The sequence below is a fragment of the Anser brachyrhynchus genome (genome assembly GCF_964034855.1).
Source record: "Anser brachyrhynchus genome assembly, chromosome: 2".
Classification (NCBI taxonomy): domain Eukaryota; kingdom Metazoa; phylum Chordata; class Aves; order Anseriformes; family Anatidae; genus Anser; species Anser brachyrhynchus.
In genome coordinates, this window is record NC_137695.1 from 144,693,722 (window position 1) to 144,721,231 (window position 27,510).

The 27,510-nt window shown below is 38.0% G+C and overlaps 1 protein-coding gene across 6 annotated transcripts in view; it reads right to left on the reverse strand.

Moving 5' to 3' along the window:
* The window catches only part of CSMD3 (CUB and Sushi multiple domains 3), a 703,323-nt gene that overhangs the window by 208,179 nt on the left and 467,634 nt on the right, over positions 1 to 27,510 (reverse strand). For all 6 annotated transcript variants that reach the window (XM_080578052.1, XM_080578051.1, XM_080578050.1 and 3 more), the window contains 3 exons: positions 25,846 to 25,972; positions 25,024 to 25,226; positions 3,168 to 3,359 (listed from right to left, as the gene is read on the reverse strand). In XM_080578052.1, coding sequence (XP_080434178.1) covers positions 3,168 to 3,359; positions 25,024 to 25,226; positions 25,846 to 25,972 — 522 coding nt within the window. The remainder of the gene's footprint in view (positions 1 to 3,167; positions 3,360 to 25,023; positions 25,227 to 25,845; positions 25,973 to 27,510) is intronic.

A 27,510-nucleotide genomic window follows, 5' to 3' on the forward strand; every position in this document is an offset into this window, starting at 1 on the left:
TACCTGCATTTTCACCATACAGAACGGATTAGTAATTCAAATCAAGACCGATAATATAGAAATTCAATAAATATAAAAATCAACAACAAAAAAAATCTAGTAATTGCAACTTGCACATTCAATGATAATGAAATTAACCCCCTCATCTTGTCATTATCCGATTAAGCAAAGAGTCACTCTCCGTCTTTTTTTGTAAGTCCCCTTTAAGTACTGAAAAGTTACAATGAGGTGATCCCGGAGCCTTTTCTTCTGCAGGCTGAACAGCCCCAGCTCACTCAGCCTTTCTTCATAGGAGAGGTACTCCAGCCCCTTGATCATATTTGTGGTCCTCCTCTGGACCCTCTCCTATGAAGTTAGGCTATCAATACTTAAAGGGTTCTTATAAAAACGATGGAGAAGGACTCTTTACTCAGGTAGATAGTGATTGGACAAGGGGGAATGATTTTAAACTAAAAGAGGAGAGATTTAGATTAGAGGTTAGAAGGAAATTTTTCACTCAGAGGGTGGTGAGGCACTGGAACAGGTTGCCCAGAGAAATTGTGGATGCCCCATCCCTGGAAGTGTCCAAGGTCAGGTGGGATAGGGCTTTGAGCAACCTGATCTAGTGGGTGGCGCCCCTGCCTATGGCAGAAAGGTTGAAACTAGATGATCTTTGAGGTCCCTTCCAACCTTTCCATTCTATGATTCTGTGATTCTGTGAAGCATTAATCTTCAGCTTCAACATATCTCCTGGGTAGAATTTTCCCAGATGCAGCAGTTTCAGATTTTGTTTTGCTTTTAAACTCATTAGATAGTAAGATGAGAAAGTCAACATCACCTAATGAAAACTGTCATTAGACAACGTTGCCTCTTTCAGTTTACCATGTACTCTAAAGCTGTTTGAAGACTTTCTTTCTATGTATGACTGAATAAAATTCATATGTGTTTCAGAATCTATCACTCTCTAAATTAGATGTGTAGAACATTTTTGTTAAGTGTAATAACTTTGTTTTTAACTGAGAGGAGACCAGCTCTTAATACTAAGCTTAAAAGGCACCTATCATTTATAGTATTAGACACAAGACAAATACTGAATACTATAATAACCCATCCAGAAAGAAAAGCAAATGACAATCTACTAGAAAAAAAATATATATTTTTTAATGTATTACACAATGAAAACTAGATGTAGATTATGTCATCCTTTCTTCACAAATCTCTCTGTAGACATAGTGGTAAGCCAGCACTGTACCAGACAGTCTGTATGATCTTGGTATTCACTGTTGTTATGGGAAGTACTTTTTTTTATTATTATTATTATTATTTTTAATCTAAAACCTATGTAATCCTTATGGAAGGCAACAAAGTACTATTCCAGAATGTTCCAGCTTTTTCCACTGAAATCAGAGAATCATTAAGGTTGGAGAAGACCTTCAAGATCATCTAGTCCAACTGTCCACCTACCAAGCAATGTTACCCACTAAATCATGTATCTAAGTACCACATCTACTCTTTCCTTAAACACCCCCAGGGACAATGTCTCCACCACTTCCCTGGGCAACCTGTTCCAATGCTTACCTACTCTTTCTGAGAAGAATTTTTTCCTAATTTCCAACCTGAACCTCCCCTGCTGCAATTTGACGCCATTCCCTCTTGTCCTATCACTAGTTACCTGGGAAAAGAAGCCATGGCTCTCCACCTCGACACAGTCTCCTTTCAGGTAGTTGTAGAGAGCAACAGGTCTTCCCTGAGCCTCCTCTTCTCCAGACTAAACAACCCCAGTTCCCTCAGCCGCTCCTCACCAGACTTGTGTTCGTAGCCCTTCTCTGGACACATTCCAGGGCCTTAATGTCATTCTTGTACTGAGGGGCCCAAAACTAGACACAGTACTCAAGGGCAGCTTCACCAGACCTGAGTACAGGGGAACAATCACGTCCCTGGTCCTGCTGGCTACACTATTTCTGATACAAACTGGGATGCCATTGGCCTTCCTGGTCACCTTGGCATACTGCTGGCTCATGTTCAGCTGCGAATCAACAAACACCCCAAGATCTTTTTCCTCTGCACAGTTTTCGAGCCACACTCACCCAAGCCTGTAGCATCGCATGAGTTTGTTGTGGCCAGAGTGCATGACCTGGCACTTAGCCATGTTGAACCTCATCCCATTGGCCCATTGATCCAGCCTGTCCAGGTCCCTTTTCAGGGCCTTCCTATCCTCTGGCAGATTGACACTTCCCTCCAACTTGGTGTCATCTGCAAATTTACTGAGGGTGCACTCAGTTCCCTCATCCAAATCATTAATAAAGATATTAAACATATATAAAAATACATATTAACAAAAGAAATTAAATACATATTGTTATTAGTTGCTTTCATTTTATTTAAAAAGAGATAAAAAGAGATATTAAATATATTTATGTCACCTCAAATATACATAACTGCTGCCAGATCTTCAAAAAAGCACGTATGTCCTTGAAGTTTACTTGTCCCATATCAGTTGGAAGTATATATTTTTTCTGAGATCAATAATAGTGATTAGGATTTGCCTCAGAAGAAGTTATTGGAAGGTTACTATCTATTTATATACTGTTGTAATTTCTTATTTTTCATCATGATTCAGCTAACCGAGTTAAATGCTTTCAAAATCCATTTAATATGAACTAAGTTAATCAGAATAGTATTAGAGACTGAGACAGTATTTCCAGAAATAAATGGTGTAATTTTTTGTTTGTAAATTAATGAAGACTGCCACAGTAATGGTAATGTACCATCTTCTAATTATTTCCTGTAGCATATTACTTTAGCCCTTGCATAATTTTACCTTCTCTATAAAAGTTCTCGGTGATGTACCCTTACATATGGACGTGTGAATTTTAACCATATCCTCAACAGTTATCACCATTCTTTAATTTTTAAGGCAAAGCTAACAGTGTAATTGACACTGATTTTCTTGCTTTCTTTCTCACAGATCATCAAACTATAAATAATACAGCCTTGAAAGGGAAAGGATAACAACTATCACACTAACAACTAAAGAGGAAAGATTCTGTTAATTCCCGTCAAAGTTTTACACAGAATAAATAACAAATATTCATTTGTTTCCTCCAATAAAATTTCTAGAGCAGTAAGATTAATTACACCAGAATTTCAAAATTTTGGAAAGCATTCTTTGATTGTTTTCTGCATACCTATACAGACTGGTGGGTTGGGCTGCCAGAAGTACCGATTTTCTACCTGAATGCAGGTTATTCTCTCATCTCCTTGCAACTCATATCCAGGGTCACACTGAAAAATCACAGTGTCTCCAGGTTCTCTTCCATCCCCATTTCTAGTTCCATTCATAGGGACACCAGGATCACGGCAGGCAGTAGCTACAGAGCCTATCAGAGAAGAGGAAAAAATAAAAATAAAATAAATAAAATAAAATAAAATAAAATTAAATTAAAATAAAATAAAATAAAATAAAATAAAATAAAATAGTCAGCTTTTCAATCCATGTTTGTCACATCACATTTTTCTAATCAGGTAGCTCTGCAAATTCAAATTTTTCCTACTGACTTCTAAAAATTTGAGAAATCATCCAAACATATGTGGACAACAGTATGCAGCTTTTATAAAAATATTTTTTTGCTATGTATTAATTATTTAAGGTGTCTAATGTTTATTTAATCTTTTTTTTTGGACAGATTCTTTGAAACACTGAAATTTGTAAAAAGGAAAGTAGAAGACTTAGTAGCACCCTGGACACTCAGCACTACAAACTAAGAGGAATTTTTAATATAAATAACAGAAAGTAGACTAAGACCCTCAGATCATCCAAACAAACTATGCTTACATACATCTTAAATTCTCCATAATACTTTACTTCTTAAATCTATGTACTGTGTAACACCTAGTTGCAAATTTGTAACTGAATCTCATTCATTTTATATTTATACCCTTGCACATGAAATATCTACTGTGCTAGGCTTTTGCAACACTATTAAAGAAATCACTTACACATAAGTATACATGGACATAGTCTGAGAAAAGATATTTATACCTGATACGGCAGTTTGCCCAGGCAGGGCGAGCAGGGAGGGCGGAGAGGGCAGAGTTCCCCCCCCCCCCCCCCCCATAAGAACAACACCTTTAATGGCTGTCAACCGCTAGCTAGGCTGCAATGGTCTACACCAGGCAGAGCGCTCTCTCTAGAAAGTCTGTAACCACCCAGACTGACCGCCTGCCCAACAATGCGGCAGTTCAGGTCTCTGGGTGCAGGGACTGTCTGAGCCTGTTGCTGCCATCTGAGGGAGGCAGAGGTACCATGTGTGTGAGGTGCGAGCAGGTGGATGACCTGGTCCGCCTGGTGTCAGAACTCAGGGAGGAGGTGGAGAGGTTGAGGGCTATCAGGGAGTGTGAGCGGGAGATAGACTGGTGGAGTGACTCCCTGCAGGGCCTGAAGGAGAGGTACTGGGGTGAGACATCCCAAATGGGGGTGGACCCCCTGCCCTGTCGCTGTCGGGCAGAGGGAGGGAACCTAGGAGTTAAGGAGGAATGGAGACAGGTCCCTGCTCGACCTCGCAGGCAACGCCTCCCCCTACCGGCCCCACCTTCCCAGGTGCCATTACATAATAGATTTGAGGCCCTGGAGCTTGAGAGACTGGTGGGTGAGGATGAGGTAGAAAGTCTACCCAGGAGGATGCCTAGGGCGAGGAAGCCAACTCCATGCCTCAAGACTGCCTCCACCAAGAAAGACAGAAGGGTGATCATGGTAGGTGACTCCCTTCTCTGGGGGACAGAGGGCCCTATTTGTCAACCTGACCCTACCCGTAGGGAAGTCTGCTGCCTCTCTGGGGCCAGGGTCAGGGATGTTGCCAGAAAGCTTCCCAACCTGGTTCGCCCCTCTGACTACTACCCTCTTTTGATAGTCCAGGCTGGCAGTGATGATACTGAAGAGAGAAGCCTGAAGACTATCAAACGGGACTTTAGGGGACTGGGACGGTTAGTGGGTGGAGCAGGAGTACAGGTGGTGTTTTCGTCTATCCCTACAGTGGCAGGGAGGGGTACAGAGAGGACATGGAAAGCCCACCTGATTAACACATGGCTCAGAGGCTGGTGCCAACACAGAAATTTTGGGTTTTTTGACCATGGGGCGCTTTACTCGGCACCCGGCCTGGTGGCCGCAGACGGGTCCCTATCTCTAAGGGGAAAACGGATCCTAGCCCAGGAGCTGGCAGGGCTCATTGAGAGGGCTTTAAACTAGAAAAGAAGGGGGATGGGGCTGAAATTAGGCTTGTTGGAGCTGGGCCAGGCGGAACAATGGCAAGGCCGGGGGAGAAGGAAATGGCCCAGCTGAAGTGCATCTACACTAATGCATGCATCATGGGTAACAGACAAGAGGAACTGGAAGCCATCGTGCAGTGGGAAGGCTATGACTTGGTTGCCATCACGGAAACGTGGTGGGACCACTCTCGTGACTGGAGTGCTGCAATGTCTGGCTATAGGCTCTTCAGAAGGGACAGGCAGCACAGAAGGGGTGGTGGTGTGGCTCTCTATATTAGAGAGTGTTTTGATGTTGAGGAACTTGAGGCTGGGACTGATAAGGTTGAGTCTCTATGGGTTAGGATCAGAGGGAAGGCCAACAAGGCAAGCATCCTGGTGGGGGTCTGTTATAGACCACCGAACCAGGATGAGGAGACGGATGAGGAGTTTTACAGGCAGCTGGCAGAAGCCACAAAATCGTCAGCACTTGTTCTCGTGGGGGACTTCAACTTCCCAGACATATCCTGGAAGCACAACACAGCCCAGAGAAAGCAGTCCAGGAGGTTTCTGGAGGGCGTGGAAGATAGCTTCCTGACGCAGCTGGTTAGAGAGCCTACCAGGGGAGGTGCCCCGCTAGACCTTCTGTTCACAAACAGTGACGGACTGGGGGGAGATGTGGTGGTCAAGAGCTGTCTTGGGCAGAGTGACCACGAAATGGTAGAATTCTCTATTCTTGGCGAAGTCAGGAAGGGGACCAGTAAAACCGCTGTCTTGGACTTCCGGAGGGCTGACTTTGAGCTGTTCAGGACACTGGTTGGCAGAGTCCCTTGGGAGGAGGTTCTGAAGGGCAAAGGAGTCCAGGAAGGCTGGGCACTCTTCAAGAAGGAAATCTTAATGGCTCAGGAGCGGTCTGTCCCCATGTGCCCAAAGACGAGCCGGCGTGGAACTAGACCGGCCTGGCTGAGCAGAGAGTTGTGGCTTGAGCTTAGGAGAAAAAGGACGGTTTATAATCTTTGGAAAAGAGGGCGGGCTACTCAAGAGGACTATAAGGATGTTGCAAGGCTATGCAGGGACAAAATTAGAAAGGCCAAAGCTCATCTGGAGTTCAATCTGGCTACCGCTGCTAAAGATAAAAAATGTTTTTACAAATACATCAACACAAAAAGGAGGACTAAGGAGAATCTCCATCCTTTACTGAATGTGGGGGGAAACTTAGTTACAAAAGATGAGGAAAAGGCTGAGGTGCTTAATGCCTTCTTTGCCTCAGTCTTTAGCGGCAAGACCAGTTGTTCTCTGGATACCTGGTACCATGAGCTGGTGGAAGGGGATGGGGAACAGGATGTGGCCCTCGCTATCCACGAGGAAATGGTTGGTGACCTGCTACAGCACTTGGATGTACGCAAGTCGATGGGGCCAGATGGGATCCACCCGAGGGTACTGAGCGAACTGGTGGAGGAGCTGGCCAAGCCGCTTTCCATCATTTATCAGTAGTCCTGGGGAAGTCCCAGTCGACTAGCGGCTAGCAAACGTGATGCCCGTCTACAAGAAGGGCTGGAGGGTAGACCCGGGGAACTATAGGCCTGTTAGTTTGACCTCAGTGTCAGGGAAGCTCATGGAGCAGATTATCTTGAATGTCATCACGCAGCACTTGCAGGGCAACCAGGCGATCAGGCCCAGTCAGCATGGGTTTATGAAAGGTAGGTCCTGCTTGACGAACCTGATCTCCTTCTATGACCAAGTGACGCGCTTGGTGGATGAGGGGAAGGCTGTGGATGTGGTCTACCTTGACTTCAGTAAGGCTTTTGACACCGTTTCCCACAACATTCTCCTCAAGAAACTGGCTGCTCGTGGCTTGGACTGGTGTACGCTTTGTTGGGTTAAAAACTGGCTGGATGGCTGGGCCCAAAGAGTTGTGGTGAATGGAGACAAATCCAGTTGGAGGTCGGTTACTAGTGGAGTCCCCCAGGGCTGAGTGCTGGGGACAGTCCTCTTTAATATCTTTATCGATGACCTGGATGAGGGGATCGAGTGCACCCTCAGTAAGTTTGCAGAGGACAACAAGTTAGGTGCGTGTGTCGATCTGCTCGAGGGTAGGAAGGCTCTGCAGGAGGATCTGGATAGGCTGGACCGATGGGCTGAGGCCAACTATATGAAGTTCAACAAGGCCAAGTGCCGGGTCCTGCATCTGGGGCGCAACAACCCCAAGCAGAGCTACAGGCTGGGAGATGAGTGGTTGGAAGGCTGCCTGGCAGAGAAGGACCTGGGAGTACTGGTTTATAGGCAGCTGAATATGAGCCAGCAGTGTGCTCAGGTGGCCAAGAAGGCCAACAGCATCCTGGCTTGTATAAGAAGCAGTGTGGCCAGCAGGTCTAGGGAGGTGATTGTCCCCCTGTACTCAGCTCTGGTGAGGCCGCACCTTGAGTACTGTGTTCAGTTTTGGGCCCCTCGCTACAAGAAGGACATGGGGGTGCTTGAGAGAGAGTCCAGAGAAGGGCAACGAAGCTGGTGAGGGGGTATGGAGAACAAATCTTATGAGGAGCGGCTGAGGGAGCTGGGGTTGTTTAGCCTGGAGAAGAGGAGGCTCAGGGGAGACCTCATTGCTCTCTATAGGTTCCTTAAAGGAGGTTGTAGTGAGGTGGGGGTTGGTCTATTCTCCCACGTGCCTGGTGACAGAACGAGGGGGAATGGGCTCAAGTTGTGCCAGGGGAGGTTTAGGTTGGATATTAGGAAGAACTTCTTTACTGAAAGGGTTGTTAGGCATTGGAATGGACTGCCCAGGGAGGTGGTTGAGTTGCCATCCCTGGAGGTATTTAAAAGACGTTTAGATGTAGAGCTTAGTGATATGGTTTAGTGGAGGTCTTGTTAGTGTTAGGACAGAGGTTGGACTAGATGATCTTGGAGGTCTCTTCCAACCTAGACGATTCTGTGATTCTGATACATAAATACAGATTATTCCTGTGGCCCACACAGAATCACAATGAGAAGTTATTTATAGATTTATAGACATTCTCCCAAGTTTTAACATATTACGATCAACATATTATTTAATGTTATGCAACTAAATATGAAAGTTTAAGTGAAAAGTAAGCACATTGATGTTTTTTTAAAGTAAATATTTCCTACTTACATTATAGAACTGCAACATGCTACATGCACTATGAATAAATAACAAATGTCGGGGTGGCATGTGGAAGCAAACCCACTGACCTCAGCAATCTCCATAACATAAACACAAGGTAGCAGGACTAGGAATCAGTTCTGATACCCTCTTTCTGGGGAGCTAATATGAGCAGACAGCATTATGTTCTTCTGAAATGTGGGGGGTTTATGCATTTACCATATTCCTGAAGAAGATATGTTGGTCTAAATTTATTACTTCCCTTAAAGAAAAAAAATAAATCTATACTCAAAAATAGATACATAAAATGTTATGGGCTTTCTTGTGGTGTTGCTTTCCATTTAAGAAGTCCTGAGTAAATAAAATAAAATAAAATAAAATAAAATAAAATAATAAAATCTACTCTAAACAGAAATTAAGGAATAATTTCCTCCATATTTCTCAAAGATTAAATAAACATTTATTTGAAATGCTAACTGGTGATAACAAATTAAAGATTTATTTTTATTTTTTATTTTTTTTATTATAATCATGACACTTTTTAAAAGTTTTGCCTCAGACACAATGACCAGGTGTGGTGGTTTTACCTTGCTAGGCAGCTGAACTCCACCACAACTACTCTCTAACTCCCCCTCCTCAGAAGAGAAGGGGAAGAAGAAAAGGAAAGAAACAACTCATAGGTTGAGATAAGGATAATTTAATTAAAGGAAAAATAATTATTAAGGAAAAATTATTATTAAATAATTTAACTAAAGGGAAAAGGGAAAGTGGAAAAGGAAAAATAAAATAAATAAATAAACAACAACAAAAAAAGCAAAGGCCATGTGGAACATGTGGAAGTGCAGAGGAAATAAATTACTCTCTACTTCCCACAAACGAGCAATACTTGACCATGTCCTTGAAGAAGGGCCTCAACACATGGTAGGCATGGTTCGGGAGGACAGACATTTTCACAACGAGAGCCCACCCCTCCCCTCTTCTTCCTTTTCCCACCTTTTATTGCTGAGTGTGACACCACATGGTATGGAATATCCCTTTGGTTGGTTTAGGTCAGCTGTCCCAGTGATGTTCCTTCCTCACCCCTTGCCCACCCCCAGCCTATTGGCGCTAGGGATGTTAGAGGGAGTCCTGATGCAGTGCCAGCACTGCTCAGCAGTAGACACAGCCCTGGTGTGATACCAGTGCTGTTCTAGCTACAAGTGCAGAGCACAGCACTGTATGGGCTGTTGCAGGAAAAGTTAACTCCATCCCAGCCAGACCAAATACACCAGGACTCCTGTTTATATCTTTAAATGAGCTACTGATTTCTAATTTAAAGTATATTAGTAAAATATGGAATTACTAGATTTCACTGTGTTATACTAGTAGATCTTGCAAATGCAGCATGCAACAGAATAAGATACTGGAGCTAAATCACAATATCACTTCAATATTGTTCAACACCTTCGCTAACTGCATGGACAATGGGACAGACTGATCTCTTGCCAAGTTTCCAGACACTAGCAGATCAGTTGATATGCAGGGCTGCTATGCAGAGAGACCTCAGCTAGTTGGAGAAATGGCCTGAAAGAAACTTCGTAAAATATTGTGTTTGGGATTTTTGGTGATAACACACTGTTGTTTTTAGTTGTTGCAGAGCTGTGCTTATTACACGAAGCCAAAGACTTTCCATCTTCTCATGCTGCCTTGCCAGCGAGGACACTGGGGGTGCACCAGGAGCTGGGAGGGGACACAGCCAGGACAGCTGGCCCAGACTGGCCAAAGGTATGCCCCATGCCATCATGCTCAGCAATAAAAGATGGGGAAAGAAGGAGGAAACGGGTGTGGAGAGGAAGTTTGGAGTGATGGCATTTGTCTCCCCAAGAAACCATTATGTGTGATGAGCCCTACTTTCCTGGGAGTGGCTGGACGCCTTCCTGCCAATGGGTAGTAGCGAATGAATCCCTCGTTTTGTTGTGCTTGCATGTGCAGCTTCTGCTTGAGCTAGAAAACCATCCCTGTCTCACCCCATGAGTTCTCAAACTCCTACCTTTCTGATTCTCTCCCTCATCCCACCTGGGGAGAGGGAGTGAGTGGCTGTGTGGTCCTCAGTTGCCTGCTGGGGTTAAACTACAGCATGTTATGTCCAACCCTGGAGATATTCAAGGCCCTAAGCAGTATGATCTATTTGACTCTGCTGTGATCACGCAGTTGGACTAGAGGTCTCCAGAGGTCCTTTAAAACACTGAGAATTCATATTAAATACAGAGACTTCATTTAAAAATAAAAAAGACTGCTTTAAAACTGATTTCTGCATTACAGCATTAGAATGCAAAAGACAGATGCTCTGCATGCACAGCAGAAGCAGATAAATTGCTATTAAGTCTGGATTTTAGGCTTTTAAATACTCCATCTCTAAAAATCAAATTCTCATTTTTCAAAGTTTGTTAGGTAATTTGCAAGGCTTTATTAATGGTATCAATTCTAATTGAAGGATTTATGAAGTAATCTGACAGACAAGGTGAGCTCTTATTTTAGAATCAACCGTTAATGTCATACACAGATTCTCAATAGGTTGCATAGAATAAGATAATATATTTTCAATGCAAAAGAAAAAAAAAAAGTGAGAGGGAAAGAACCCAGCATGACATTAAATATCATAGGATTCATGAAGCTACTTATTCATTTTTACTTTCTCATAAATAATTAGTCTTAATTTGTCTAAAATCTGTGGAAAATATTACTCACTTTCTCTGTTAAAGTCATTCTTTAAAGAGTCTATTTAAGAAAGAGAGGAAAAAATCTCCATATTTCATTACATGATTTGTGATTTACTTATTCATATAGTTGTATGACATTATGTTCAATATTATCTGCAGGATAATAATGACAGTGAAGACTTCTTAGTGCAACTATATTGTTGAGTTACAAAGCTACTAACTTGAATAGTTAGAATAACTGTCTCAGTCTGGGAATGTGAGTGGGCAAAATTGGATAAAATCCATGGATAGGTATTAACATTGGACAAGTCTAGTAAAGATAAAGTTTTGACACATCTCTCGCTGTTCTAAATGTTTACTTTATCTCTATATAAAGTCATCTAGATGTTTTTCTTAAGAGCAAGCACTCCAATCAGTTTTAAATATGGCACATCCATTTCAAAATATATACACCTATACATAGCATTTCTACAAATATAAGTCACAGATCTGGATACAAAATTTCAGCTGTCATTTTGATTCGATAATATACAAAGTCATGATAGTAGCAGAGGTTTATATTTTTTAGTAGAAGTAACTCAGGATTATAAAAATCCTAAAAAGGACATTTTCATCTACAGTTGTTTAAGTCATTAAAGTTCCTTCCCTTTAAATCACTTTAAAAAAGAATATAGTAGGAAAAGGTATCCAAAAACCTTTCCACACTTTTGCAGTGAGATTGAAGTGTAAATTAATTATTTTCTTAGGGTATTTCTGACAACCACATATGTTTCTTTGTGAGAGTATGTTTAAATTCAAGTTACTTCATTAGTAGTGGGATTCATTTAACTTCATTTTGGCCATGCAACAATGAAGTGTCTTGTTTTTCAGATTCCCTATACAGACACTATAACAAGGGAGAAACATCTATTTCTGTCGCAGACATTTAAATTCTAATGCGACAGAACGGAAGGGAATATAAGGTCAATCTTTTTCCACTCAGAGAAAAATCCTATATGAATGGTTTATATTAGAAATCTAACCTTTACCCCAAGAGTATATTTGTTATAATGTTTTACTTTGATCCACATTACATCATATATTTGCCTTAAAAGCAGATGGAAGTGATGTGGGTTTTTTTTTTTTTTTTTGGTGGTTTTGTTTGTTTGTTTGAAAACAAATCAAATTGTCAGAAGAAAAATTTTCAAATACAGAAATATCTTTTTGGGTAGACAAAGGTAAAAAATTGTGCTACAAGAAAAAAACAGAAAAGGAAAATCTCAGTACTGTATATAGTTATAACACCACCACATTTCTTGAGAGCTAACATATACTAACATTCGATTCAAACGGAATTTCTTAATTCCATCTTTCTGTAATATCTGCTCTAGTCTTTAGTTTCTATTTCATGTGCCTGACTCTAGCCCATCATTACTACTGTTTAAAACTGTGATTTGTTCATTAGTTTGATTGAGAGAGGGTCTGTATTATCAGTCTTGATAGGTTATTTTCTGTGTCGTATTCTCTACTCTCTCTTTGCCTCTTCATTCTGCTTTTTTATTAATTAATTAATTATTTTTCATAATCTTTCTTCAGCTTATTTTTATCTCTTTTGAAGTGTATTAACTCCTTTACTTTTGAAATAGATATTCCAGTAGAAGAGCTGATCTCCACCCCCATTAGATGTTCAATCACTACCATCATCATTTCTCATGAATATTTGTCAAGTAAGCAGGAACAATGAAGTCCTGTATAACTCTGCTATCATACCTGCAATGCAGTCTTGAAAGCTTTCTGCAAAATAAATGGAACCAGCTATCACAATTTCATTATTGTTCATATGTAGGATCTAAAGTACTTTGTGACATATGAAATAGATAGCTAATTTAAGAAAATAATAGATTGATTTTTCATTTTGTCATTGTAGAATTGTCATTGTTATCATTGTAAACTCAGCATGACAAAAAATCTCTTAATGTCACATCGTCTTGAATACCTCATGAGGTATGATTTGTAAATGTAACAGATTAAAGTGCAATAAACTACATCTTAGCTGGGAAAAATACATACTTCAAAAGCTCTCTATTACCTAGTACACAGCACAACAGGTGCAAGAACAACAGGGTTTAGCATAAACTTGTGTGGGGTCACTTGAGAGCCTTGTTTCCTAATAAAAATACAGAAATGTTCAAAAATAATTTATTCTATTTTTAGACAGTTGGAATAATTACACTGTAATTAAGTCAATAGATCAAGTGCTAGATTAAGAGCTCAAAGAGATAGTTCCTGATCAAGAACTCCAGATTCATGGTGGGGTTGAATGAAACTTGATGCTCAGTAGATTACTGATTAGGGGACACATTAGACATACAGAGTTTGTATATCTACATGGTCGGGATGGCAAAAGTGTTTCAACAATAGCATTTTATATTTCAGAACTGAGTGTGTTTTGGAATCCTCTGATAGAGCTGCAGAAGCCATTAAAACAACATTCAGTTGTATCCAGAAAGACTTCCAAACACAGATCTGTCTACAGATTTTGTTGATGTGGAGTATAAAAGCATTTTGATACATCTGTTTATTAATAAGGCACCAATGTACATTTAAACGATAAAATAAAGTATTATAAATTGATCATTCCTGCTGCAGAAAAGATCAAATTAATGCCAAGGACCAAAGGTTTCTGATAATTCATGAGCCCAAACAGTTTGATATGTGACTAATGTCCCAACATGACAGCTCTATACTATATGCAGGAATACTGTGAAACACAGCAGCAAAAGAGTGATAAGGCAGTAACAGATTCCACTGATGCTGGGATCAATATAATAAACCTCTGGATTTCTTACAGTGATTTCTAAATTTAGTCTTATAATGCATGCCAAGTCTAATAGCAGTAAAGAGTCTGAATACCAACCCTGAGACAAAATTACTTCTTCATTTTGTTTAATCTGCAAATGTCTTCCGGACAGAAAAGAAAGGGTAAATTTTGTTTATTTGATTATTAATTAATTTTTTTATTACTCCAGAGCACAAGATCAGGGCAGAATCTGTAAGTTTTCTAAGTTTCTAGCTTTTCTGAACCCACAGCATGTCAAAAAAAAACCCAAAAACTTATTTAAATCAACATATTCCTCTAAACTGCTATTACCTTAAATAAGGCTTCCTATAACTGTTGGCATTTCAGATGTGCCTCTGCCTGCACCAACCCTGACAGACTGCACCTTCAAAATTCAAGCTGTCCCAGACTCCATGTAATACCTTTACCCATATAGACACTGCAGTCTCCCTGCATCTCTAATACTGTCTGTTTCAGAATCAGGTCACCTTGATATTTTCTATCTCAAAACCAACCTGCTATACAACTTTTCCTGAAAAAGAAAGAATAAAATGGGCACTGTGTTTTCACTCAGTCTTCTACCAACAGAAACACCGATAAGTTTTTGTCTATTTTAAGCTTTAGTATCTGCTAGATCTATCAGAGATTTAGGAGAATAGCCAATATAATTCTTAAGTAAATTCTAGCCATAGAGTCAGTTTGTTGATTTTGCATGACTTTGTAGATTCTATGTTTGTCAGTTATTATTTGAAGATTAAAATGAAAAGTGTTAAAAATAAAGCATTGAGTCAGAATTTCATCAGGAACCATCCCCAACAAAAGGAGTACAACATTTTGCCCAGTCAGGGTTATTAAGGTTGCCCAGGCAAGTTCTCTGTTTGCTTAACTCTTAGCTACATCGTAGGCACTTAACTTGAGGTTTCATTCCTCTCAGTGTCCTGAAAGTAATTAAATTAGGAAGTGTAAGATAGGTGGAGAGGGTTTTTTTTTTTTTTTTTTTTTATATGAGGGAAACAAATAAACAAACAGAAGTTAGGGCACGCAATTAGTAAATTGAGGCAGACCATAGTTCATATCTCTTGTTCAACTTGAAGAAGAAGATAGAATACATACCTATACATCTTATCACATAGAAATTTCTGAGTAGTTAAGTCAATAACTTAAAGAATGCAATATATGTCTTAGTTTCAGCTTCTGTTTCAAATAATTTTCAAGTATTATAAATAAAAGTGCTTAGAAAGAAAATTGCCATATCATCAGTATAAACTCCTGTTGCAGATCTTCCAAGAAGATCTGGAAACAGATGGAATTCTGAAATGAATTTCTGGAATAAAAGAAGGTCAATGTTGAATGTCTAGAGCTGGGACAGAGGATTGTCTTGTTTCTCTTGTTGCTGTATGGATTGTGAGAGATGATAGAGCAACATGTGCTGTGAAAAGCACTGTCAATAGCAGACTCCAGGTGACATGCTCCAAACCTTCTTAGAGCAGCAGCAGCAACCAGATTGACAATCTAAGGTGTTGTCATAGCCAACAGGTCATTCCACTGTCCAAAACCACAAATACTTATCTTGCAGGCAGCTGGGGCAGCTGATCCAACAGATCTTTATAACCCTCATTGAACTTTTCTGAGTCTTATTTTCCTCTAATGTTAAGCATTGACCAAATGCATCCTAGTACCAAGCTCACTAACACACACCAGGACAGGAAATGGATTGAAGAGGAGGTGTGTACTGGAGCAGGAAGGGTAACACTCCTGCGCAGTAGCCCTCCCTGATGTCACAGGGACTCCAACTTGTGTGGAGTTAAAAAAAATAAAAAATAAAAATAAAAAAAACAAGCATGCAACACAAAGTTTGAAGGTCTTGATGACACATCAACTGTCATATAATTTTCTGTACTTTGACTGTTGTCAAATGAAAGGTTAAGTCAAGAATTGTTCTGTGTTGAAAACCATGTTCGATGAGTTATAGATTTCTTATGCATTTGTGAACCTGTCTAGTCCTTCAACAGGGATTTCACCACCTGTCCCAAGGCTCACAGAAACAGACAAGCAACAACTTGTATTGAGCATGGAAAAGTGCATGCAGGAAACTTCTGCAAAGTCCTTTACAAGGTACAACCCCAATTTGTCAAAGTAAAACAAAGGAACATTTCCATTTTGGTATTATCATCTCGATAATAAATAACCAGTAAGGTTTTTGTGTGGTACTGTTCTCCTAAACCTCTGTTGCATTATTCAAGGACACATGCACAGATTTATACATCCATATCCACACATAAATCAAAAACATTTTTTTCTGTGAAAGCGTCACCAGCAAAAAAGCATTAGACCTGACCCTGACTAGCAATCTTTTGATGACAATTACTACCAAAAACTACAGAAAGCAAAGCCATGCCTGGTAATCTCCACGACATACTATTCTCTAAGTATATATTTGACAATTGGGAAATCCAAGTGGGAAATGGTAGGGATTTGGGGGAAAGGCCTTTACCCTCTGAAAACGACTACCAAATCCTGCAGTGTAATCACGAATATGGCTGGTTTGCAGTCCAGCCAGGAAAAAAGCTTCCCACAGCACAGGGAAGAAGGGTCTGTACAGGATCCAAGCTGCCCACAGTTCAAGGGGTTCATCCAGGAGACAAGCTGCCCACAGCTGTGTGTCCATCCAGAAGCCAGTGCAGGGCTGAGGGATCTACCCAGGTACAAAGTCACCTACAGAAAATGTCCAAGGGGTCCAGCCAGGTGACTGGAGACCAGCAAAGCACTGCTTAGGAGCCTTGTGCTGAACTTAAAGGGGCACATGGGCCCATAGGTGAGGGTGTGAATCTGGTCAGGGCCTGCAAGGCCTACTTAGTGTACTCAGGATCCCGATATAGGGAATTCGCTGCTCTTGGAAAGACTGAAATAATTACTTAAATTTCTCTCTGCACAGAGTTGACTTCAAGGACTTTATTCTTAGCTATCAGAGACAGATATACTTAGCTATAGTTTATTTTAATTTCATTTAACATGTAGGAGAGTTAGTAGTCACCTTGGGGAGGGAGGGGAGAAGGGGAGTGGAGAGAGGAGGAGGAAGTGGGGAGAGAAAAAAATAAATAAATAAATATGGCCAGTGCCTTGAAAAAAAAGAAAAAGAAAAAAAAGATAATGCTCTCTGGTTTGTGTTTGCATCTCATGCCACATATTCATAATTTTTAGTTATACCCTTATCCATATTCGATGTATTTTGGAGTTTATTAACAATTTCACTCCGTAAATAGTCTATTCAGTGTAGGTTCACCTGTTCCCTGTACAGAATTTTCATGACCAAACAACAGATGGAGTTTTGAAAGAAATTTCAAAGTCTTGGTTGCCAGAGATGCCAAGTCTAACGTTATTATATAGTCATCACATTCTTTTTATTTTGTATTGTATATAATTCTTTATGATATCTGGAAATTTTATACTTCTGTGTTTCAACAGCAGTGGTTTGTATGACTGGTAATGACAAGTTTTAGAGTGCATTTCTCACAACTCAAGTTGGAAAACACAGACTACTTGGCTAACTGCATACTAAAATATTAATTCATTGATATTTTATTCAGAATTTGAATCCAGATTATTTTGATTGAAAATCAGTAGAGTGTATAACAGTATTTAGTGGCAATTGTTAACTGAACTTATTTTAAAAATATCTTTTACATTGTAATCTGGTATAGTCTGATGAATTTTTGTGCGGGGAAGTGTGGAGGTAAAGTTCTCTTCTGAGGGACTTTTTCCGATTTTACTGTCAGATACATTTTATATCTTAGCGTATGTAGGTTTAATCATATAATCTAACTTGATTGACTTTTTTGTTGTCGATTTACTTCAGATGTTTTTAACAAAATGGATTGCGATGACTAAACTACTACATAGTTTTTATTATGACTTCTTGGGCAACCTTAAGAGCTACTTTTTCCCAGTTCATAAGCAGACATCTTTTTCCACAAAATTGAAGTCTTCAGTTCTGAATATCTATTATCTCTTAAGCACTTGCTTATAGCTCTGGCACTGAGTATGAAATCCAGCCCCAAATAAATTAACATATATTTTCAGATAATTTCTGGAAAACAACATAAAATAGACACTGTGACAGTACATGATCATGCTGGTAATGCATTACAGCTGGGGAGGAAGTTTTATTTATTTACTTATTTATTTATTAAACCTTAATTTCATTCAGATTTTTTTTTTTTAATTACTAAATTATTATTTATTTAATTTTCCTCTTTTGGAACTATAGAGTTCTTTAAGCTTTTTGTACTGGACCTATCCCTATTTCAGATGGCACATTTCTTTGTCTATACATGAAAGCAGGGAGAAAGAAATAGCTTTTCGGAAAAAAAACCAATCATTAGGATCTTGGATCACACACAAGGGCTACTCGTGCATTGAAAATCCTAATGATGATGATCCTGATGATGCAGATTTTAATACCATTTCTACTGAAATGATCACTAAGAGGACCTGAATGAAAATACATTTGTTTAAGTAGATTCTATACAGAATACTCACAACCTGTTCTGCTAAGGATGCAGTTGTGCAGTATTGAACAGCACTGCTAGTTTGCCTTGATTTTGCATGCTGGGTGAATTGGAATCCTCTGAAGAGAGGAGGTATTGCTCCCATTTTTTTTTTTTATTTTTTTCCCTGTCTTTAACAATTGTCACAGTTTGTATACATTTGTATATTTGCATTGCAGCCTTACCATTTCAAATCCCTAAAAATGTTCTGGGAGTTCTTAAGCACAGGGCAAAATTTGGAACTCCTGACAAATGGTTAAGTAAGAAGGTGTTTAATCTGTTTGAAGCATTCATTCTTTGTTGATCTGTTGCGTCTTCAGTTCTTTTGTACTATAATTGAATAGTTTGGCATTGATACAGAACTGACCTTAGTATTGATAATATTCTGACCTCACACATAAGCTGTTACTCTAATCTTTGTTAAGACTATCAAAATTTATGAGTTCGGAAAGCATTATACTATTGGTCACTTGCAAAAAGTTACAGAACCTTTGTCAGAAAACAGCTTCTGTTTCATGATACACATTACACCTTCCCAAAGCACAATGGGAATACAGAGAAAAATGAGGATCCAATTGTTATTTTCATTTTCTTTTGCGTTTTTTAATTGCCTTTATGAAAGTGAAACTACACCTGAGACTGCACATCTGAATATGTCCAGTCAATAACTGAAGTTCTATTTGATAAATACTTTTTTCACAATCATATATAGAAGACTGAAGGATGAACATTGTTTCAGTCAAATCTCTTTGCTAGATCTGTCCTTTATGTGTGTGGGATGCAAAAACCCATATATTCAATTTGAAAAATTACAGCTTGAGAAAGAAGCTCTGGATTCCAGTAGTGAAAGATTTCTAGGTTAGTTACAGAACATGAAAAAATATCAGTGATCAAGTGTAAATCTAGTTTGATATGCCTTCAAGGAATTTCACTTACATAAGTTTATTGTGGCCATTCTCCCAAAATATCACTTCTTTCTAGATACATTTTTGTGATGTATTCGTTACATTACAAAGTAGCATATAGAACTTCCAAAATATCTTTCTTTCCTATGGTATAGATTACCTAGTATAAAAAATAACTTCAATAACACTCATTAACTGAAAATGTGAGATGCATAAGTGACAGGAGGCCAAGACCTTGGAAAAACAGATGATACGTCCAAAAATAACTTCACACTTATATTTGTGCATTATACCATAATCTAAGTGTAGAAAAAAAGTAACAGTCCTGAAGTCCTAACCTGTACCTACAGAAAAAATCCCATCATGTATGTGTGTTTATGTATGTAAGCGTGTACCTATGTACATCTATAAAGGGTGGGTCACAAATTACACAGTGGAAACTACTGATACTGAAAATGAAGAGCAGTGGAAAATCCACCCCCAATTTGCATTAACGCAATACCAGAGTTTGTCACAGGAAACAGAGCACAGAATGCCTATGGCATCTAATGTATTTACCATGGGGTAATCATTTTTGCAGTCACACGACAAAATGTCAAATCTGTTCTGTTTTATTCTGTTTTGTACCAAATATAAATAAGATATAATAAATATAACAGTATTCTCCAAAATAACTGTTGGACAACACTACAAAAGTAGGTTGATTCTGTCCTATAAGTAAAATATAAAAGATATTCCACTACAGCAGGATGAACTTTATATGTATCTAAAGATACAAATGTCACACCTAAATGTTTCCACCAAAGTAATTCCTGTATACCTCAGCTGATGAATTTGCCAGTCACACAGCAGTTTGACTGTAGTTCTCTGTAAGAGTGCCAAAAAAGACTGCTGAATAATCGATGTAGTGTATGAATTCACAGGCTCTTTTTCAGGGTGAAATCTCCACACGGAAAATGGTTAGGGAGATGTTTCTTTGCACAAAGAAAACAAAAAGTACTAAGTCCTGCTCTTATGCTATTTTGCTCACATATTTGTAGTAAAGGAAATGCAGGGAAGAGAATGCTTAATTGAGATTTTACTCTTTATCCAGTCAATTAAGAAACATAATTATAGTGCCAAAGGTGCATGAAGAGACAAACTATTGCTGCTGCCTCCTTTTCCTCGCGTTCTCTGATTTTCTTCTGTGACTAAAAACTTACAGTTGCATATGTGGATACAGATCAAATTGTAACACTCTACTAGTGATGTCACAGTGATCTGTTAGAAAGAAAACTGTTACATGAAAAATAGCTGAACTCAAAGATGTTTGACTACATTTTTACTGACTAATATAAAATGGAAAATAAAATCCATGCTATTAACTAAATTTTCAAGGTATTTTAGCTGAAATCATTTTGAAGAATTGTACAAACTATTAAGTTTATATATAAACTATAAGTCTAGAAAATACTATTATAGAACATTTGACTGTTTTGTGTATTATTTGGATCAAAAGTCATCTTCAAATAATTTAATGAAAGATAGTGGATTAACCAAAGAGAAAAAGATTGGTAAGGAAGTTAAAGAAAACCTTTTAGAAATATAAAAGTAGTTTCATTTATAACATTATGATTCCATATAAAGATACTTCGCACTTCGAATTTTATTTTGCCTTTTATCTATAAACCACTGTAATGCATCAAAACTGTTGAATAGGTTTAAGTCAAGGATGTTCAATCTTCAGTGTAAATAAAATAAGCTGCTTTTATAGTTACATGACCAAATAGACTATTTATTTATTCATAATTTCAAAATTACTTACAATTAGCCTGTTTCTTTCAGTAATTCCTTTCCACTTTCTGCTATTCATACAGTAGCTTCAGGTCTCTCTAGCTACGAGCTATTACTAGGGCATTTACATGGAATCAGTAACTCACAGTATTTGCCTGAATAAAAGACAAATATCCTATATGTACTAAGTGATAATAGCTACTGAACAGTTAATATCATTTACAGACCTGTGACATTTTTGCCATTGAAATCCCATAAATGGTTATTCCTTTTAGTATTGTTAGCTATTTTGAAGGAAGGCAGTTGCTGATGGAGGGAAACAGATCTACTTAACAGCTTTAACAGCTTCCTTCTGATAAGCCTGTCAATGCTATTAAAACAAACAACAAGAAAAAAAAAAAAAAAGGAAAAAAAAAAAGTTGTAGGAAAAGAGTCATCCTCAAATTTTACATTTTACATCATTAAATATAAAGGCCTCCTCTCCTGGTTGAAAGAAATCAGCAAACAAGGAAGCATTAAGACATGAAAAGTTGTTCTGCTATGGAGTAGACACAAGAAGAATAAATCCTATTTCCTGACTTCATAAAAAGTGAAAGAGTTATGTTAGGGAGTGATCTGTTACTGGAAAACTGGAGAAAATAAAATAAAAGAAATAAAATAAAAAATAAAATATGATGCTCAGTGTCAAAAAATCTTCCTAAATGACTGTGGTGAATGCGTCTTTCTTTGAACCAAAATTAAAAAGTGAATGAAGAAACATTTACGAAACTGCATGGCTATAAAAAGGCACTAGACATAATTTCAGAAAACTGACTTGTGACTGTTTAAGCTTCTAGCCATTGTAAGTAATCAAAGTAAGCAATATGATTCATTATAATTCTAGACTGGAAACTATTATTGTCAAATTTAAGCCATCCAGGTTAGTATCTGATGCAAGTTATCTATGCTTTTTTCCGTCATCCACATGAACCAGCACTGTGGCCAGGTGGCCAAGGCCATTATCATCCTGGCTTGTATCAGAAATAGAGTGGCCAGCAGGACTAGGGAAGTGATTGTCCCTCTGTAATCGTCACTGGTGAGACTCCACCTTGAGTAGCATGTTCAGTTTTCTGTCCCTCCTTACAAGAAAGGTATTTAGTTGCTGGAATATGTTCAGAGAAAAGCAACAAAGCTGGTGAAGGAACTAGAAAACAAGGCATATGAGGAGTGTCTGAGGGTACTGGGGTTGTTTAGTCTCGAGTAAAGAAGGCTAAAGGTAGACCTCATTACACTCTACAAACTATCTGAAAGGAGGTTGTAGAGAGCACAGTGTCAGTCTCTTTTCTCAGGTGACAAGTGATAGGACAAGAACATCCTCAAACTGCACCAGAAGAGGTGTAGATTAGCTATGAGGAAGAATTTATTCACAGGAAGGCTGGCTAGGCATTGGAACTACCCTCTCTTCCCCTAAATTTTACAAAATTATTAACTTTGATGCCTTGTAAAGGACTGTGTTGGACAGGTCTGGATAGAGACAATTCTAATAGCACCAGCTGTAATTACAAGATACTACTTAAATTATAATTATATTTATACTGTTTGTATAATATATCATCTTCTCTAGGCTTGTCCCCCTCCACCATTTTATTTGGTGAAGAATGTTCTCAGATGTTAATTGCTACCAGATAGAAATATTTTTTTTTCTGTATTTTTTGGGTGAATTAGAAAGAAGAAATATGTTATATTACAATATCAATGGTGAATATTTTCAGTTATTAAATGAATTATAGATGCTGAATTGTGTAGGAACAGTTGATAAAAAAATAAATATAAAATTTTAAGAAAAGATGAACTCAAAATCTCTTTCTACAAAGTGAATTAGCAATTAAGGAAATAATATAAACAGTCAAGCAGTCAGGGTCTTCAAAGGGTTTGAATTCCTTCGAAAGAAATGCTACTAAACTACAACAGATATTGTAAAAGCACCAATAATCCAGTTAAATACTCATACTCTCTTTCACAAAATGGCAAGAGGAAAGTAAAAGCACATACCTCCCCTGTGTGAGCTTTCTGTTTTTTAATTACACTGCAGCTAAAGTACGCAGACACCATCTGTTTCACTCAGACAACATTATAGATTCAAAGAAAGTACATGGAAGATTAAAACAAAATGACGTAGAATTTCTTTTTCCTCCCTCTCCTCAAATATAATTCTTTCCTGGTTAGTAAAATAGTATGGCCAGAGGCCTGTGCAGGCATTCAGAGGGACCTGGACAGTCTGGAGGGTTGGGCCGAGAAGAACCTCATGAATTTCAACAAGGGCAAGTGCACCTGGGGAGGTCCTGCACCTAGGGAAGAATAACCGCATGCACTAGTACAGGCTAGGGGGTGACCTGCTGGAGTGCAGCTCTGCAGAAAGGGGCCTAGGGGTTGTTGTGAACAACAAATTAACCATGAGCTAGCAGTGTGGCCTTGTGGACAAGAAAGCCAATGGCATCCTGGCCTGCATCAAGAGGAGTGTGGACAGCAAGTTGTGAGAGGTGATCCTCCCCTTCTACTCAGCTCTGTGGAGGCCACACCTGGAATATTGTGTCCAATTCTGGGCTTCCCAGTACAAGAGGAATGTAGAACTTCTAGAGAGGGTCCAGCATAGAGCCACAAAGACGATTAAGGCATTGGAGTATCTGTTTTATGAGGAAGGACTAAGTGAGATGGGCCTATTTAGCCTAGTGAAGAGGAGATTGAGAGGGGATCTTATCAACCTCTTTAAATACTTGGGGGGACAATCTAAACAGGATGGGGCCAAACTCTTCTCGGTGGCCAGTGATAGGACAAGGGGTGATGGGTATAAATTGAACTGCAGGAGGTTTCATTGCCATCTGAGGAAGAACTTCATTACAGTTCAGGTGACAGAGCACTGAAACAGGCTGCCCAGAGAGGTTGTGGAGTCTCCTTCTTTGGAGATATTCAAAACCCGCCTGGATGCGATCCTGTGTAATATGCTCTAGGTGATCCTGCCTGGCCGGGGGGTTGGACTACATGATCTCTGGAGGTCCCTTCCAACCTCAACCATCCTGTGATTCTGTGAATTAAAAACTTTATTCATGGCTCCAATAAAAGAGAAGAGAAGCACTCTTTCACTACAAGTTAACTATATTTTACTTTGTCCTCTCATTCACACACTTGATTCTTCCTTCAAATCACTGTGTGTGTATCTGCATGCATTTTTCATACACATAGAAAGAATGACGTTAGGGGGAAAAAGGACTTATACAAATATCAAAAACAGAAAGCACAACAATGTTAATAATGCTACCATTAAAAGTATGAGTCTCTGTATCAACCTATATTAGAAACATTGCTTCTGCTAGACAAAATGATATTATGAGATGAGATCTTGCTATACTTGAAAAATATATATACTTCATTGATCAGCAGTGAGGTCAAAATGGACCTTATTTAATGATTTCTTCCATTTCAACATGAAAAGTGTCTAAAAAGATTTAATAACAGTTAAATAAGTGTTTAGGTTTGTCACCATGCTGCCAGTTTGATTAATCCAATAAGATGAAAGAAATAGTGCTAGAAGACAAAAAGGATGCTACTGTTCCTGCAGTGCTATTTCCTGTTTCATCCTATACAAGTGCAACAGGAATTAAAATTCTGTACATATGTCTCTGAAAGCAGAAACTCTTATTGATTAGAAAAGGATGAAGTCATTAACATGCTTACAACACCTCCTTTGTGAAAAACGCTAGTCATAATTATAGTATTCCTATGCTTTCCCAGCTGGTCTTGAAATAAAGCCAAATTAGTAAGTGACATGGATTTTTATTTATTCATTTTAAATAAAAACATAGCTTTAGAACAAATCTGATAGTTTGGACCAGCTCTTTCCCTACTGAAGTTAGAAATGGTGTCACCAATTTCAGCATAATAATAAATAAATCCATCAACTTACTTGAAAACTGTATGGCAAACCCAGATTTGCTGATATAAAAATCTGTGTCAAATTGGATAGTTACTATGTTGAGTGTACTGTGAATGCCTTCGGGAACAAGAGATCCACTAATTTCCTTGAGTAACATCTCGTTCTCAGGTGGTCCATCCCAAACTCGTAGAATATCATGTGATGCCTCAGTATCAAATGCAAGAAACTGAAGGCTGTAAGAACACCATGATTTTATTGTCATTTTCACATTATTTAACACTGTATCTTTAGCAAAACGAAAACAACTAAGAAAGCAAATAAACTTTGATTTCCAAGTTTAATTTTTTTCACAATATTTTTATATCTTTATCATTGGATGCATAAAAGATAAAAACAGAAATATATTTGAAAGCTAAATTCTTTTGCAACTAGTATTTGACTTTTGTGAGCCATGAAATGAATACATATTGCTTTAGCCATTCAAGTAATATATAAGCATCCACAGACTTTTCAGTTTTTTTTCTTAAAACAGTATTATGAACTGCATAATTTCATTCTCATTATTATTATTGTTTTTAAACCAGATTTCCAATTAATATTTTGTATATATCTTTGCAAATATTAACAAAAAAAAAAAAAAGCAAGTAATTTTAAGGTCTGATCTTCATCAGACAACATTTATTGAAAAATAGTTTCAACACAAGACTATGTATCGAAGCTTAGAATAAGAAAAATACTGTTCCTGAGCTGCATCTTAAGTCCTAAATCCCTTTCTTCCTCAACTATACAGGCAAGATTGCTTATTATATAAACAAAAAGATTTGTTATAATTGTAAGATTCATTTTCAGTACCTGACAATATTTCCTGGGTCTACTTCAATCACCCACATGCAACGCAGATTATTATCATAGGGAAAGGGATAGCCAGGAGATAAGATTCTTCCTGATGATTCTCCTTTAAAACGCCCTCCACATTCAGCTGATGAAAACACCATTACATAATGTTACAGATAGCTTTCTATGTGAGCAATCAATGATAAGATCTACTCCCTTGCTAAATAAGTAACACAGCTGAAACACAACACACCTGACTGTATGTCCCAAGATTGTATGACAACATATAAGATCTTCAAGTACTTTGAGAAACAAACCTGTAAATGTGTTTCTACTTGAGTATTTTTGTATTTTCCTTTCATATCTATGTTCTTTCTAATAATTTTGGACACAATAATTAAAAAGTATACCACGTTTAATGAAAGAAACAAGGATTGTTACTTAAAAAGAGAAACAAACAAAACCACAAGAACACAATGTCACTCTAAAACAGTCAGATAAAATTAATAAAACTGCAAAGGAATAAGTAGGAAATAAAAAAAAAAAAGGAAAAAAGAAGAGAGAAAACATACTAAATTAAAGCAGGCTATTCAGAGAGAAAGAAAAAGAGAAAAGAAAAAAAAAAAGTAAGACTTCTTACCTGAGACTTGTTCTCATAGTGAAGCTATAATATTTCTTAGAGGATAATAGATGGTAAGTAGATCCCTGTTAGTTGGCATCAGCCAGCCAATCAATAAGCAAAATTTTATCATAATCTAGATACCTAATCTATGAGATTTTTATTTTATTTTTTAATCCCTTAGTCCTTTAAAGTTTTCTTATTCCCCCTTCCTTCCTTTTAAAAGTTCCTCTAATGCTTTCTGTCTTGTGAAGTCCAAAGCCAAAATACTGTTTTGATTAGATCTCTCTGGATAGTTCAACTGCAGTTTTATTTTGATTTAGTATCACCTAAAATATTTAGTTGACACATTTATTATGATTTGTGAATTTCCTGATAAAATGTAATTGAAATCATACTCTTGAAGGATTTTCCTGAAATAATAAAAACATTTTTTTAGAGACAGGTGGCTTTTCATATCTTTTTAAACATTCTGCCAATCTGTTAATTCCTAAAATCTTTTAAAAATAATTAAAAATAAAATAGTAGTTATTCAACTCATATGGTAGGATAGTCTATTATTCTTCCAGTGGGGTAAGGATATAAATAAATTACACAATAAAGAAAAAGTGTTCATTGGCAAATAATGAAATAAAAAATTAATTACATTTTGTCCAGGACCATCGAACAATGGTAAATTTATAAATTCTAATTTTCACAGAGGATTACTGGTTTGTTTTTACTTGGATTTTAGAAGGTCCCTCTCTCCCCAGTGGTTTATTTCCTCCTCTTCAGCAAGTTACAGCTCCCTAGTTTTGCTGGTTGCTGACTCAGCCATGACAGTAGTGACTTCTCAGAAAGCAGAATCCTCACAGGTGGCAGTGAGAAGTAACAGAGCAAAACACCTTTTATCTTCCTTCTCCAGTTTGCTCACTGTGAAGACAATCCTAATTAAGAATCTTAATTCTCTCAGAATGTCAATTTTAGAGATTCAAGGATTTCAAGTTAAAGGAAATATTTAGTAATCTTTGTATCTTCTTGCAAATTCAGTGGATAGTACTCTGTACTATGTTCACTATGTTTAA